The 17,583-nt window shown below is 43.1% G+C and overlaps 1 protein-coding gene across 1 annotated transcript in view; it reads right to left on the reverse strand.

Moving 5' to 3' along the window:
* sec24d (SEC24 homolog D, COPII coat complex component) overlaps positions 1–17,583 on the reverse strand; it is a 203,998-nt gene that overhangs the window by 92,180 nt on the left and 94,235 nt on the right. Inside the window, exon 9 of the mRNA XM_043696761.2 lies at positions 7,407–7,545. Within this exon, the coding sequence (XP_043552696.2) occupies positions 7,407–7,545 (139 nt within the window). The remainder of the gene's footprint in view (positions 1–7,406; positions 7,546–17,583) is intronic.

Here is a 17,583-nt window from a genome sequence, read left to right on the forward strand (position 1 = left end):
TTCCCTAACACTATGAGCAATTTAGCATGGCAATTCACCTGGCCTGCACATCTTTGGATTGTAGGAGGAAACCGGAGCACCCAGAGGAAATCCACGCAGACACAGGGAGAATGTGCAAACTCCACACAGTTTCCCGAGGCTGGAATTGAACCTGGGACCCTGGTGCTGTGAGACAGCAGTGCTAACCACTGTGCCACCGTGCCGCCCATCAATTTACCCTATCCATGCCCCTCATAATTTTATAAACCTCTATAAGGTCACCCCTCAGCCTCCGACACTCCTGGGAAAACAGCTCCAGCCTGTTCAGCCTCTCCCTATAGCTCAAATCTTCCTGGCAACATCCTTGTAAATCTTTCCTGAACCCTTTAAAGTTTCACAACACATTTCCGGTAGGAAGGAGACCAGAATTGCACGCAATATTCCAACAGTGGCCTAACCAATGTCCTGTACAGCCGCAACATGACCTCCCAACTCGTTTACTTGATACTCCGACCGATGAAGGAAAGCATACCAAACGCCTTCTTCACTATCCTATCTACCTGCGACTCCACTTTCAAGGAGCTACGAACCTGCACTCCAAGGTCTCTTTGTTCAGTAACACTCCCTAGGACCTTACCATTAAGTTATAAGTTCTGCTAAGATTTGCTTTCCCAAAATGCAGCACCTTGCATTTATCTGAATTAAACTCCATCTGCCATTTCTCAGCCCATTGGTCCATCTGATCCAGATCCTCTTGTAATTGGAGGTAACCCTCTTCGCTGTCCACTGCACCTCCAATTTTGGTGTCATCTGCAAATTTATTAACTATACCTTTTATGCTCGCATCCAAATCATTTATGTAAATGACAAAAAGTAGACGACCCAGCACCGATCCTTGTGGCACTCCACTGGTCACAGGCCTCCAGTCTGAAAAACAACCCTCCACCACCACCACCCTCTGTCTTCTACCTTTGAGCCAGTTCTGTATCCAAATGGTGAGTTCTCCCTGTATTCCGTGAGATCTAACCTTGCTAACCAGTCTCCCATGGGGAACCTTGTCGAATGCCTTACTTAAGTCCATATAGATCTCATCTACTGCTCTGCCCTCATCAATCTTCTTTGTTACTTCTTCAAAAAACTCAATCAAGTTTATGAGACATGATTTCCCATGCACAAAGCCATGTTGGCTATTCCGAATCAGTCCTTGCCTTTCCAAATACATGTACATCCTGTCCCTCAGGATTCCCTCCAACAACTTGCCCACCACTGAGGTCAGGCTCACCGGTCTATAGTTCCCAAGCTTGTCTTTACCGCCCTTCTTAAACAGTGGCACCACGTTTGCCGGCACTTCACCTGTGACTATCGATGATACAAATATCTCAGCAAGAGACCCAGAAATCACTTCTCTAGCTTCCCACAGAGTTCTCAGGTACACCTGATCAGGTCCTGGGGTTTTATCCATCTTTAACCGTTTCAAGACATCCAGCACTTCCTCCTCTTTAATCTGGACATTTTGCAAGATGTCACCATCTATTTCCCTACAGTCTATCTCTTCCATATCCTTTTCCATAGTAAATACTGATGCAAAATATTCAATTAATATCTCCCCCATTTTCTAATGGCTCCACACAAAGGCCGCCTTGCTGATCTTCTCGGACGACCGACTCAACATGGACGTTTACTATAAACTGACTGACTCCGACAGCTACCTAGATTACACCTCCTCCCACCCTGCCCCCTGTAAAAAATGCCATCCCATATTCCCAATTCCTTCGCCTCCGCTGCATTTGCTCCCAGGAGGACCAATTCCAATACCAAACCACCCGGATTGCCTCCTTCTTCAAAGACCGCAATTTCCTCTCAGACATGGTTGACGATGCTCTCCAACGCATCTCCTCCACTTCCCGCTCCTCCACCCTTGAACCCCGCCCCTCCAATCGCCACCAGGACAGAACCCCACTGGTCCACACCTACCACCCCACCAACCTCCAGATACATCGGATCATCCTTCGTCATTTTCGCCACCTCCAAACGGACCCCAGCACCAAGGATATATTTCCCTCCCCTCCCCTATCAGCGTTCCGGAAAGACCACTCCCTCCGCGACTCCCTCATTAGGTCCACAACCCCCACCAACCCAACCTCCACTTCCCCTGCAACCGCAAGAAATGCAAAACTTGCGCCCACATCTCCCCCCTCACTTCCCTCCAAGGCCCCAACGGATCCTTCCATATCCGTCACAAATTCACCTGCACCTCCACACACATCATTTACTGCATCTGCTGCACCCGATGTGGCCTCCTATACATTGGGGAGATAGGCCGCCTACTTGTGGAACGTTTCAGAGAATACCTCTGGGAAATCAACTAAACCGCCCCGCGGGCTGAACACTTTAACTCCCCCTCCCACTCCGCCAAGGACATGCAGGTCCTTAGCCTCCTCCGTCGCCAGACCATGGCAACATGATGCCTGGAGGAAGAGCACTTCATCTTCCGCCTAGGAACCCTCCAACCACAAGAGATGAATGTAGATTTCTCCAGCTTTCTCATTTCCCCTCCCCCCACTTTATCTCAGTCCCAACCCTCGGACTCAGCACCACCTTCTTGACCTGCAATCTTCTTCCCGATCTCTCCGCCCCCACCCTCTCTCCGGCCTATCACCCTCACCTTAACCTCCTTCCACCTATCGCATTCCCAATGCCCCTCCCCCAAGTCCCTTCTCCCTACCTTTTATCTTAGCCTGCTTGGCACACCCTCCTCATTCCTGAAGAAGGGCTTATGCCCAAACGTTGATTCTCCTGCTCCTTTGATGCTGCCTGACCTGCTGCACTTTTCCAGCAACACATTTTTCAGCTCTGATCTTTGAGGGGCCCTATTCTCCCCCTAGTTATCCTTTTGTCCTTAATATATTTGTAAAAATCTTTTGGATTCTCCTTAATTCTAACTAAAATCAAAAACAATCACACATTCTTTTCTTCATTAATAAGTTATAGTGATCATGACAACATTTGCTTTGATAAAATGATGTCACTTTCTGCCATAAAAGTCCATTAAAATGGCAATTTTGACAAACAAAGTCAAAGTACGTTTTCAGTGTATTTGAAAGTCAACATTTTCTGGTGTGATCACTGATTACGTACAGTCCTGCCAGACTCTATGAAGAGGTGTAAGATTTTGAGTGAAAAACAGTCTTTACATGTTCACAGTAAAGCTTCATTAAATATGAACAAAATCACACCTTCTGTTCAACATGGTCAATCGAGATGCAAGCTAATGTCTAAATAGGTTCAAATGAAAGTTTCACCTCAAATTTCTTCAGGTCTCAGCATGAAGGCTTGTTGCTCTGCTGGCAGCGCGATGCACTGTATGTTAATAAATCAATATCTATTCCACTGTTAGGTTTTCTTGAAAGCTTGCTCTGTGGTCTTACATTCATAGATGATAATAATTTTAGTTTTTAAATCCCATACATAAAGTGTAGCCTGCTGTTTAGGCATGCATGTGCAATTATAAAAGGGCAGTAAGATTGTGAGAGGGTTGCTATGTCAAATGTAACAAATGGGATGAAAGCTGTCTGCAACTTAAATTCTGTGTATGTACCTACAATGAGGTGGTCTGGCTAGTCTTAAATTGTCAGATTTTCTACTTTCAGATCCTCTGGATGGGAGGAACTGTGCTCATTCTCTACTTAATCCTCCTACAGAAAGGGTATGCTAGAGACGCAAAACACACAATCTTCTTTTTCTGTGGCTCTTGGAGAAGGACCTTACAATAGCAACCACAGAGCAAGATATTCTGTCTGGACTAGCTTTATCAGTCTTTCACAGGCAGCATGAGATACTTTGGTGATCAAGAGATTTCAGTGGTCCTGTTATAATCTTTGCATGAGATTAGCAAAACCTCATCCAACACGGATGGAAGTATCCTGTTCCTGCCTTATCTCCATAACCCTTGAAGGATAGTGGAATCAAGGGTTATGGAGATAAGGCAGGAACAGGATACTGATTAAGGATGATCAGCCATGATCATATTGAATGGTGGTGCAGGCTCGAAGGGCAGAATGGCCTACTCCTGCACCTATTGTCTATTGACCCTGAATCTTTTAAGCAGCAGTTTCAAACATTTAAGAACTTTAGCTGCACACAAGTTTCCAATGTTCATTTGTACAAAACACTCACTAGTTGGCAGCTTGTTATCAAGTGACCAGTTTGGCCACAGCTCAGAGTTCCTGGGAAACTGGCAAACACAAAGTTTGCACTTCTCCCGTTCATCATCATTTTCACAACATGAAAAATACACCAGCCCTGAAATTTCACTGCAGTGTTGCAAGGACTCCCAAAGTGTCACATAATCAGCTGAAAATCACAGATCTGTAGCAGCTTCCTACAGAAGCAGTTTAAACACAAGCAAATATTATCATTCATACATGGACTTTATGGAAAACAAAACTCATTAATAGCAATGAATAGCAGTCATTAACTGTAGTTACAGTACAACATAAACTGCAGTAATCCTCTGCACACTGACTGCCTAATATTGTATTATTGCTCTAGAATTTGTGGGGAGGCAGCAGGACGAAAGATTTTAAGATCCAGTGTTAACAAGCTTACTTTATAAGGGAAAGGGTTATTACGATCCAACTGAATAAAATCCAACTAAAGTAAAATGTTCCAGTCAAACAATTCTGGCAATGAACTTGGAAGAAAGCCAACCACTTACTCCCAGCCCACAGACTCGACAGATCTTTCTTTGAACAAATATGGTCTGATTTCAACTGAGGGAATGCAGTAATCTTAGTGTAGAAATTGATGGATAATTTAGCTATGAAATCAAACAAGGCAACTTAAGAAAGTCAGTTCCACGTGCCTGATTAGTTTGTGTTAACCAAGCAAAGCAATTTCTTTTCAAGAAAAGACTTCTTAAAATTTGTTTCCAAATATATCAGAATAAGGAGGTTCATGGTAAGCTTTCAGAATGTAAATCTTTGCCTCCTGGGATACATAAAGCAATTAAATGTCTTAGAAAAAGAACAGACCCCTGTTGTGTTGCAATTTGAAAGCTAAATGAATAAATACTTAGTTAGGGTTGAAGCATTAAACCTTGAATTATACTATACTATCTTCCCTTGAAGAACACAGGGCTGAATCTTACTTTTGTTTCACTAAGTCAGAGTCATGTTGCATATTTTTGGAGGGATTCTTGCATGAGACCTAGTGTGATTTTTCAGCATATCTTACCAAGCTCACCTCATTAATTACCTACCCATACCCTATGGAGCTCTCATGTCCGATTCTAGCCCCATCTACCACACCATTTCCAGAACAACTAGCCACTCACCTGCCAACAAAATGGGATCCCTTGTGCCTGCTCCATCTTTCAATTCCCGTTGCCCATGTAGACAAGCACCGCCAGTCTGGAGCTGCCTGACACATTTCCTGTTATTTGCCATGGATATGGCAGACAGGGGAAACTGGTGCCCTGGTTTAGCGGCAGGGTTTAGAGATCCTGCTGGATGGGAAAGCCTCAGCAGCCAGGTCTTTGGCACTGAAGCTCAGAAGGGAAGCAGGGAGAATTGGAGAGCAATAGTGATAGGAGATTCAATGATGAGAGGAACAGATAGGAGATTCTGTGGTTGCAAATGAGACACCCAGATGGTATGTTGCCTCCCAGGGGTCAGAGTCAGGGATGTCTTGGATCAAGTCTACAGGATTCTTAAGGGAGAAGGAAATCAGCCAGAAGTCATGGTACACATCGGTACCAATGACATAATTAGGAAAAGGGATGAGGACCTGAAAAGAGTTAGGTTGGAAGCTAAAAGGCAGGATGAGCACAGCAGTAAGCTCAGGATTGCTACCGATGCTACGGGCTAGTGAAGCTAGGAACAGAGCGCGAGTTCAGATAAACACGTGCAGGACTGGCATAGGAGGAAGGGCTTCAGATATGTGGATTACCGGGATACCTTCTGGGAAAGGTGGGACCTGGACAGGAGAGGCACCAATATCCTGGATGGGAGATTTGCTAGAGTTCTTCAGGAAGGTTAAACTGGTTTGGCAAGGTGTGGTGGGAACCGCAGCTACACATCTGAGGATGGTAGCTAGTGAACAGCCAGAATATAGCGTGCAGAGAGTCTGTGAGGAGGGATAGACAGTTGTTATGGCAAAGTTGCAGTCAGTGTGATGAGTTGAAGTGTGTCTATTTTAATGCAAGAAGTGTCAGGAATAAGGGTGATGAACTTAGAGCATGGGTCAGTACTTGGAACTATGATGTCGTGGCCATTACAGAGACTTGGATATCACAGGGGCATGAATAGTTGTTGGGATGTTCCAGGGATTAGATGTTTTAAAAGGAATAGAGGGGGACGTAAAAGAGGTGGGAAGTGGCTTTGCTAATCAGGGATAGTATTCCAGATGCAGTAAGGGAGGTCGTCGAGGAGGGTTTGTTTACAGAGTCAGTATGGGGGGACGTCAGAAACAGGAAAGGAGCAGTCACTTTATTGGGAGTTTTCTACAGATCCCTCAATAGCAACAGAGACACAGAGGAGCAAATTGAGAGACAGATTTTGGAAAAGGTACAGAAGTAACAGGGTTGGTATCATGGGTGACTTTAACTTTCATAATATTGATTGGAACCTCCTTAGTTCAAGTAGTTTGGATGGAGCAGATTTTGTCAGGTGTGTCCAGGAAAGATTCCTAACTCAATATGTAGATAGGCTAATTTGAGGGGAGGCCAAATTTGATTTGGTGCTTGACAACGAACCAGGCTGATGTCAGATCTTTCGCTGGGAGAGCATTTTGGTGATAGTGATCACAACGCCCTGACCTTTATTATAGTCATGGAGAGGGATAGGGGCAGACAGTATGGGAAAGTATTTAGTTGGGGAAGGAGGAATTACAATGCTATTAGGCAGGAACGGGGCACTTACATTTGGGACAGATGTTCTCAGGGAAATGCACGGCAGAAATGTGGAGGTTGTTTAGGGAGCACTTGCCGATAGTGCTAGATAGGTTTGTCCCACTGAGGCAGGAAAGGGATGGTAGGGGAAGGAACCTTGTGTGACAAGGTATGTGGAACATCCAGTCAAGAGGAAAAGGAAGCTTACTTAAGGTTGAGGAGGCAAGAATCAGTCAGGGCTCGAGAGGGTTACAAGTTAGCCAAGAAGGAAATATTCTGATGGGGCCTGCAGGTGTGTTTTAGGAGCCATTCCCCATGGACCTCTGCAACCGACATGATAATGCCTTTGAGAGCTGCAAAGAACTTGCCTTAACAAGGAGAAGTTATCAAAAATAATTTACATTTCTCAATTTACAAAGGAAATAAAAATATCTACTAAACTGGAACAGTCACTGTTTAAACAGATTAACATTATGTCAAGTTTATTAAGCTTTTATAAAGTTTGTGATGTGAAGATTCAATAAAGTAAAATAGTAACCTTCATTGATACAACTGCAGAATCCACACTGGTACCTCCGTCCACCTTCAATAAACTGCATCAATGGACACATGTAGGCTTTACATCTGTTACAGCGAATTGGTCCATTCTCTCCATGGCTTACAGCACAGAGTGGTGCCTGTTAAAATGAAAAGCTTTAATAAATGGAAACATGCAAATCAAACAGATATGATTACAAAGAAGAATCTCTCCAACATATTTCTGTAGAGGAATAATCAATTTATTCTTTATAAGGATTTACCATTTCAGAACATACATTTAAAGGAAACATTACCCTATATGTGCAGATATTTTCCTTCAGATTTATTTTAAACACAACTATTCATTGCAGAAATACACATGTTTAATTGCAGTTTTCACATCACATTAAAAGTCAATCCAAGTTTCATAATATTTGTTATTTAGATTTAAGTTACGATATAAAACAGATAGGAAGGCATTTGAAGTGTACTACAAAATTCTACATGCAAACAAACTATTGCTGTATCTATGCCACTTTTTTATTTGTTTCTTAACAATCGTTCCCTTTCTCCTCTTGATTGCATTGACTCTTCGCTGTATCCAGTTATCTAGTTATGGCAATTATGGAGTAAGAACCAGACTGCATAGGCCATTACAGGCAACCTAATCCTACACCTCATCCAATGTCCAAACATATTTAGCTTTTAGCAGAGTTTGGTATATAGCGATTATCAATGGACCCAGAACTGAATTTCCACCCCTTCATCTAGTGACGCTGAGTGTGGTGAGTTCAATACACAACATTGATCAAACAGGGAGTCTATGCGACTCAACATTTTTACAAAATCTTAGTAAGCTCATCTTTTATTTTAATATAAATATGTAAGTAAATTCTCATTTCAATGTACACAAATATAAGGAAGTAGTATGGGCAGGATTATTGCATTAAGCTTCTCAATTCAGTTTCACCATTCAATATGATCATAGCTGAGCTGTTGCCTCAACCCTCCTTTCTAGATTGACTATTTCCTCTGTTGGGTACAAACTCCTTTCATAATTTAGCATCTTTATAACTCACCTGCTCTAGCAAGGACATCAGTAAAGCTGATGAGGGAAGGAAGTGGGGTGTAACTGAAAAAGAGTCTATCATGAAAAGGGGCTGAACAGAAAAGGTTCAAAGGAAAGGAAAGATGGGGAATGTAACTTAAAGGTCAGGGCTGCTCGGGACACTGGAAGGTTCTTGGGGAATGAAGGGAGAAATCTGGAATGCAGAGGGAAAAGGCGCAATTAGAAGTAAAGGCAGAGGGACAAGAAGGGTAAGTGTTACATGTTTAAGGGTAGAGAATACAATGGAGAAAGTTTGGTGAGCTGGGGAGTGTGCAAAAGTAGGGCAGGAGTTGGGGATTTGGATGGAAGTGGGAAGTACAGTAGTTTCGAGAGAGAGAGTAGAAGGGCTAATAGTCATGGGAGAGATTCAAGAGTAAAGGACAAAGTTGTCTCCACTCATGGCAAAGGGTAGGTGGTGCTACAGGGCACCTGTAGAGTGCCACAAGATGACAATCCCTGGTTATCTGGTGACCAGTCCTCCTTCTCTATACTTAATCACACCTCCCTCACTCTTCAAGGCAATCCAGCACCTGGAGAGAGTTCAAGGTTCATCACCTCCTTTCACCTGACCAATGAATGCATGTATCCAACGCTCAAGTGATGGAGTGATAGATCCTGATTGTTCTGTTGGATCTGCTTCATCACAGCAGCTTCCCCCATGGAGGTAGCCATATACACTCCGTTTAGAGCCATGGTATCAACCAGAATTTGGGCATACTTCTCTGGTCTTCACTCTCTGTGCACGATCTTTGGCACCTCCGCTTGATGTTCTGCTGTTCACTTCTGCATCTCAATCAACTCATTAATGATGGAATCTAGAGGCTTATAATCTACATTGGCCCCAGGAAAAGCCTGGTCTGCTGGACTCCTCCAAGTGTCAGATACACTTCTTCCTCCTGTCAGTGCGGAACTATGTCAGGGCTATATTCACTTGTTACGATACTGTCATTTTAAAAAGGTTATTTTGCCCTTGATTTTTTTTTCAAGTGAGGTCATAAAGGCAGAGGTGCTAATTTCTAATGAAGGGCTTTTGCCCGAAACATCGATTTTCCTACTCCTTGGATGCTGCCTGATCTGCTGTGCTTTTCTAGCACCACTCTAACCTTGACCACCATATCTGGGCAAGAGCCGAGCTTAACAATGGCAGCGTAGTGGCCAGTTATCCCAGTTCAGGTCTTTTCTAGTTTGGTTTCGCTGTAACAGAGAAGCTGCTTGCAGTGGAGAAAGGTTCAAGCTTTAGCAGATGGTTCCTGACTGGCTTTCTCTCAGAAATCTCTCCTGCCTGTATGAACTGGTGTTCGAATTTACCTTTTGCCAAGGGGAGTGTTTATGGGATGTTATGGGAATTGGAACATCTCCTTAGTTAAGTGTGGTGTCGAGGTGGCTGAATTTTCAAATAGTTAAGTTCTAAATTCTGTTTTCTTTTACGTGTGTTTCAACTGTAATATTTAAACAAATTCTGTTTTACTTAAAGCAGAGTGGTTTAACTAGCTGCATCACACCTGGAATATCCACCTCACATCTACCTTTAAAATAAGAAGAGTTAGGGTCTGGGTGGCCTTCTTAAAAGATTTTGAGGGTGTTTGGCCTCAAGCCTCCTCTAGATGACCCACTGAAATTAATGCCTCTGCTAGAGGAGGGTTGGAGAAACAATGCATCCGTTGAGATTCATGGCTATCTGTCCTCAAAGATATGCCATAAGGTGTTGATAGAGAAGGGGCTGGGAGCTGGGCTTCTTCTTGTTTCGATCCTGACTTAGGAGTAGGATCCAGAAGATGCATAGAAAAACATGAAGATCTGTTGCGAGCCTGACCCAAGATTTCATTAAGACACTGGAGCTTGATGTGCATTCAGGTGTAGCCACTTGGAGGCCTTCTCAATAGATGGCTGGAGATATCCAACCTCCCATACACCAGAGGCACATTGTCCTTGCTCTCCTACCAATCTGGTGGCTTGCTCTTCAAAAGGGATAACAGCCTATGTTGGGCGATTCCTCACCACCATACCTGTCTGTGCATATTTGTTATTGTGCAATTCTTTCTGCAGAAGGAAAGCAGCATTATGAGCCATTGGTGTGAGAATGAGCACTTTCCTGCATTAATAGATAGATAGAGATGTCAATCCTCAGAGGTGTAATTGTCCATGAGCATTCCTAGTCCAAGGGGGTCAGTTTCGCTCACAAACGGTTTGTTTGTGAAACTATGTGGGTCCAATTTCCACACTAGCTGAGGTTACAAAGAGATCAAAGAACATTACAGCGCAGGAACAGGCCCTTCGGCCTTCCAAGCCTGTGCTGATCCAGATTCTCTATCTAAAACTGCTGCCTATTTTCTAAGGATCTGTTTTCTAAAGATTTGCTCTCTGCCCATTCATGTATCTGTCTAGATACATCTTAAATGATGTTATCATTCCTGCTCCTACCACCTCCACTGGCAATGCATTCCAGGCAACTACCACTTCCTCCCTCCTTATGCCGACTTACCTAGAGTAATCACACATCTATCCCTAACCTCAACATCTGTCATGTCCCTCTCCTCGGTGAATACTGATGCAAAGTACTCATTAAGAATCTCACCCATTTTCTCTGATTCCACGCATATCTTTCATCCTTGACTGGGCCAACCCTTTCCCTCGTTACCCTCTTGCTCCTTATATATGAATAAAAGGCTTTGGCGTTTTCCTTATCCCAGCTAGCTAAGGATATTTCATGACCTCTTCTAGCTGTCTTAATTCCTCGCTTCAGATTCCTGATATTCTTCCAAAGAATATCGGTCCTACATTTCCGATATTCTTCCAAAGCTTCATCTGACTTCAGTCACTTAGACCTTATGTACGCATCCTTTTTCCTATTAGCAAGTCTCACAATTTCACCTGTCATCCAAGGTTCCCTAATCTTGCCATTTCTATCCCACATTTTCACAGGAATTTATCTCTCCTGAACTCTAATGAACCTCCCTTTAAAAGCCTCCCACATATACAATATGGATTTCCCTTTAAATAGCTGCTCCCAATCTACATTCCTCAGCTCCTGCCGAATTTAGCTATAGTTGGCCTTCCCCCAGCACTCTTCCTTTAGGCCCACTCTCATCTTTGTCCATGACTATCCTAAAACGTATCGAATTGTGATCACTATTCTCAAGTAATCCCCGACTGAACACCTGGCTGGGTTCACTTCCTAACACCAGGTCCAGTATGGCCTTTTCACGAGTTGGACTACTTTACTTACATACTGTTCTGTACAACCTTCCTGGATGTTCCTTACAAATTCTGCTCCATCCACACCTCTAATACTAAGTGAATCCCAGTCAATGTTGGAAAATTAAAAATCTCCTATCACCAGCACTTTGCTGCTCCTCAACCTTTCTATGATCGTTCTACACATTTGTACCTCTATCTCAAGTTTGCTGTTGGGAGGACTGTAGTACAATTCCAACATTGTTACCATACTCTTCCTATTTCTGAGCTCTGCCCATATTGCCTCAGTGCTAGAATCTTCCATAGTGCCCTCCTTCAGCACAGCTGTAGTACCTTCTTTGACGAGTAATGCAACTCTTCCATCTCTTTCACCTCCCTCTCTATCCTGCTTGAAGCATCCTGGGACATTTACAATAGACAATAGATGCAGGATTAGGCCATTCTGTCCTTCGAGCCTGCACCACCATTCATTATGATCATGGCTGATCACCCTCAATCAGTATCCTGTTCCTGCCTTATCTCCATAACCCTTGATTCCACTATCCTTGAGAGCTCTATCCAATTCTTTCTTAAACGAATCCAGAGACTGGGCCTCCACTGCCTTCTGGGGCAGAGCATTCCACACACCCACCATTCTCTGGGTGAAGAAGTTTCTCCTCATCTCTGTCCTAAATGGCCTACCCCTTATTTTTAAGCTGTGTCCTCAGGACTCACCCATCAGCGGAAACATGTTTCCTGCCTCCAGAGTGTCCAATCCTTGAATAATCTTATACGTCTCAATCAGATTCCCTCTCAGTTTTCTAAACTCAAGGGTATACAAGCCCAATCGTTCCAATCTTTCAACGTAAGATAGTCCCGCCATTCAAGGATTGACCTTGTGAACTTACGCAGCACTCCCTCAATAGCCAGAATGTCTTTCCTCAAATTTGGAGACCAGAACTGCACACAATATTCCAGTTGCGGTCTCACCAGGGCCCTGTACAGCTGCAGAAGAACCTCTTTGCTTCGATACTCAAGCCCTCTTGTTATGAAGGCCAGCATGCTCTTCGCTTTCTTCACTAACTGCTGCACCTGCATGCTTGCCTTCATTGACTGGTGTACAAGAACACCCAGATCTCTTTGTACTGCCCCTTTACCTAACTTGACTCCATTTAGGTAGTAATCTGCCTTCCTGTTCTTGCCACCAAAGTGGATAACCATACATTTATGGATAACCATACATTTATCCACATTAAACTGCATCTGCCATGCATCTGTCCACTCACCTAACCTGTCCAGGTCACCCTGTAATTTCCTAACATCCTCCTCACATTTCACCCTGCCACCCAGCTTTGTATCATCAGCAAATTTGTTAATGTTACTATTAATACCATCTTCTAATCATTAATATATATTGTAAAAAGCTGCGGTCCCAGTACTGATCCCTGCGGTACCCCACTGGTCACCGCCTGCCATTCTGAAAGGGAGCCGTTTATCACTACTCTTTGTTCCCTGTCAACCAACCAACTTTCAATCCAAGTCAGTATTTTCCCCCCAATACCATGCACCCTAATTTTGCTCACTAACCTCCTGGGTGGGACTTTATCAAAGGCTTTCTGAAAGTCCAGGTACACTACATCTACTGGATCTCCCTCGTCCATCTTCAGAGTTACATCCTCAAAAAATTCCAGAAGATTAGTCAAGCATGATTTCCCCTTCATAAATCCATGCTGACTCTGACCTATCCTGTTATTGCTATCCAGATGTGTCATAATTTCATCTTTTATAATTGACTCCAGCATCTTTCCCACCACTGAGGTCAGACTAACTGGTCTATAATTTCCTGTTTTCTCTCTCGCTCCTTTCTTAAAAAGTGGTACATGAGCCACCCTCCAATCTGCAGGAACTGATCCTGAATCTATCGAACTCTGGAAAATAATCACCAACACATCCACGATTTCTAGAGCCACCTCCTTCAGTACCCTGGGATGTAGACCATCAGGCCCCAGGAACTTATCAGCCTTCAGATATAACAGTCTCTACAACACCAATTTCTGGCAAATATAAATTCCCTTCAGTTCAGGTCCTTCAGCCACTGTTACCTCTGGGAGATTGCTTGTGTCTTCCCCAGTGAACACAGTTCTGAAGTACCAATTCAACTCTTCTGCCATTTCTTTGTTCCCCGTAATATATTCCCCTGTTTCTGTCTTCAAGGGCTCAATTTTAGTCTTAACCATTTTTTTCCCTTTCAAATACCTAAAAAACTTTTACTATCCTCCTTTATATTTTTGGCCAGTTTAACTTCGTACCTCATTTTTTTCTCTTCGTATTTCCTTCTTAGTAATCCTCTGTTGTTCTTTAAAAGCTTCCCAGTCCTCCGTTTTCCCACTCATCTTTGCTCGGTTATACTTTTTCTCTTTTGACTTTATATGTTTCTTAACTTCCCTCGTCAGCCACGGCCACCCTTGCCTCCTCATAGGATCTTTCTTCCTTTGTGGAATGAACTGATCCAGCATCTTCTGCATTATACCCAGAAATAGTTGTCATCATGCCCTTCCCTCAACCAAGTCTCAGTAATAGCTATAACATCAGACTCTCATGTACTAATCCAAGCCCCAACGTCATCGGCCTTATCTACAATACTGCTTGCATTAAAACAAATGCACCTCAGACCACCAGTCCCTCTGCGTTCATCCGGCGCTTCCTGCCTACTCTTCCCCTTACTCACAGTGACTTCATCAACTAGTTCCTTGTAGGCTTTAATTACTACCTCCTTCTTGGCCACTAACCTCGTTTGGTTCCTATCCCCCGCCACATTAATTTAAACCCTCCCAAAAGCATCAGCAAAAGCACTCCCAAGGACATTGGTTCCAGTCCAGCCCAGGTGTAGACATACAATTTGCAATAGTTCCACCTCCCCCAGAACTGGTCCCAATATCCCAACAATCTGAATTCCTCCCTCCTGCATCATCTCCCAAGCCACGCATTCATCCTGAATATTCTATCATTCCTATTCTGACTCGCATGTGACACTGGTAGCAATCCTGAGATTATTATCTCGGAGGTCCTACCTTTTAAACTTGGTTCCTAACTCTCTAAATTCTTCCTGTAGGACCTCATCCCGTTTTTTACCTATATCATTGGTGCCTATATGTATTACAACAACTGGCTATACACCCTCCCCATTGAGAATTCTCTGCAGTCAATCTGAGACATCCCTGACCTGTGCACCTGGGAAGCAACATACCATTTGGGAGTCTCATTTTCGACCACAGAAATGCCTATCTACCACTATGAAGGATCAACCTCCCCTCAGGATGAATCACCACCAGCTTTCTCTAATGAGGGGGCAGACCCATGGTTTGATAAGACTATGGCAACTTAACTTGACTAGTTTTAAAAAAATGTGGCATATGGGAAATTAGGAGTTAAGGGTTCTGATTGAAAGGTGGTTTAGCATTGTCAAAGAACTAGAGTTGATGCAAATCAGTAAAGCATTATATGCTGTAAATGCTTAAGTATCTGTGAAGTGCTCGTCCTGAAGCTATATTTTGTGATGTTGTCCTTGTCCCATGTGCCATTTTCCTAGTTGAAATGAATGGTCACTGGTGGAGCATAAGTTTCTGAATGTTACAGCAGCTTTGATATTTTATGTGTTTTTATCTGTCAGATATATGAGAGGCAGTAACACTGGTACAAGTGGTGCTACACTGGTAGCTGGAAGGAAGTAACTGGCAGTAATTGCACATGAGCTGACTGATGGGAGATGTTTGGCATTCAAAATTGTGTAACCATCACTTGCAGTGGTAAACTTAGAATGTTAACTCACACGCATGAAAGCTTGAAGCATTGAGTAGCACTCACCCTGGCAGAGTGCAGATAATTATCTGATTGAATAAATGGAGCCAGGTTCTCTTGAGCTGCTCATGAGAGCTGACTACTGCAAGTACCTCTGTCCACACTGCCTTCGTTAGTCAGGAAGTGCTGCTGGTGCTGTTTCCAAGGAAAAGGACCTTCCTTCTCTCCTAGGAACCTCTAGGATAGTGTCCGTGAACTGTCACACACTTTTTGCCTGATCTCTGGCAACTCCAGCATGTGTGGGGGCGATGAGTAAAGTTTAAGTGATGCTCGTGGGTTGCAGTTAAGTGAAATACCATCTGCGTACCTTATAAAATTGATGCCCAGAAGTTGGAGGCTGGAAGGTCCCAGCAGGAGGCAAAGTGTAATGGCCTGCTCGTCCATAAATTTAGCATTTTCACTCAAGAAAACATTGAAGAGGATGTTTCTATCATATGACAGAAAACCTGTCCTATCCCCAGATCCACCTCCACAATTAGTCTCAAAAGAACCAGATTTTCGCAAAGATTAAACTAAGCTTCAAAAATTTATAATTCCATTAGTTTAAATTGACAAACAAAACACTTTCACAACAGAATATTTTACTTTATCAATTGATATTTAGTTTGTCACAGAACATTTACAATGAGTGTATCGTGCATTGTTGTTTATAAGCAGAGATTGAAGCAAAATTAATGCAGGAAGCAAAAATATCTAGCAGCTGAATCCTTCATTGCTTTTATTTTTGAGAAGAACATGACACCAGCACCAGCAGGGTCATGATCAGGCTGTGGACTGGATGATTCACTAAGCTGCAATGATCAGAAACATATGGTGGTGACAGTGGGAATAGGGTTCTACTAAAAGGGCACATTCTCCTCTCTTATCTCCCCTCCCCCATCAACATTACTGTGAGCAACTGGTGTGGTCTGTTCACCCATCAGCTCTTTTAATGCTCTACAGTTGGGAAAAGAAGGCAACTTACTTTGAATAGAAGCCAATCTAACAAACATTTAATTCTATCAATTCACTACTCAAATGGCAAAATGTGGCAAAAATAATCAGGACTATGCAGGCATCAAAAGTTCTGAGAACTGATAATCAGTAAGAAAGGCGAACTCTGTTCCACACTTCACAGATGCTGCTTGACTTGCTGATTATTTTCTACAAGTTTCTTTTTAAACTTTGCAAGTACATGGCAAGACCAGCTGAAGGAGATAGTGAGGACTGCAGATGCTGGAAAGTCAGAATCAATAAAGTGTGGAACTGGAAAAAGCACATCTGAAGAGTCATTTTGTGGCTAATACTAAATTAGATACTGCAATGTACCGAGGGCATGTTAAGGCACTCCAGACAAGCATTTGGGTCAGCATTTGAAGAGTTGCCTTCATAGAACCTTTAAAGGGGCCTAAGTGATTCCTTGTTGCTGGCAGGCAGGTCAATGCCCACCAGCATCACCTCCTGAGCCTGTCTTCATGAAATTGCTCAGAGGCCAGCAATGAGCAGGAGACAGGCACACAGGCCAATAACAGCATTGTTTGCATCCTATCCCACCTCTGTAGTCCAATAAATGTTCAGTCCCTCAAATTTCAAATGGAATTGAAGAATGATTATGACGCAAGAGATAATTTGTCCTATCAAGCCTGTGCCAGCATTTGGAAGATGCAATTCACCTTGTGCCATTCCTTTGCCTTTCCCCATAGCCCTGCAATTTTTTTCATTCACATTCAATTCCCTTCTAATGATTTCGAACTGACCCTGCCACTTGGGCAGTATATTCCAGACCCTAAACATTTGATGCGTGAATATTTTTGTCTTCAAATCACCATTAATTTTTTTCACAATTATCTACAAATTTGTACCCTCTGGTTCTCAATCCATCTATTAATGCAAAGAGGTTCTCTCTATCTACTCCTAAAGAGTAATATTCAGAACTGAACATAGTATGCCAGTTGAGGTTGCATCAGTGTTTTATACAGGCTTAATATGTCTTTATTCCTTCTTACTGTGCTAAGATTACTTGGCTTGATGAAAAAGTTGGATGTAAAAACAATTCCAGAACACTAATCCAACAACA

The sequence above is a fragment of the Chiloscyllium plagiosum genome, unplaced genomic scaffold (genome assembly GCF_037043375.1).
Source record: "Chiloscyllium plagiosum isolate Xiang-an unplaced genomic scaffold, Cpla_swu_hap1 HiC_scaffold_1, whole genome shotgun sequence".
In the NCBI taxonomy this organism is placed as follows: Eukaryota; Metazoa; Chordata; class Chondrichthyes; order Orectolobiformes; family Hemiscylliidae; genus Chiloscyllium; species Chiloscyllium plagiosum.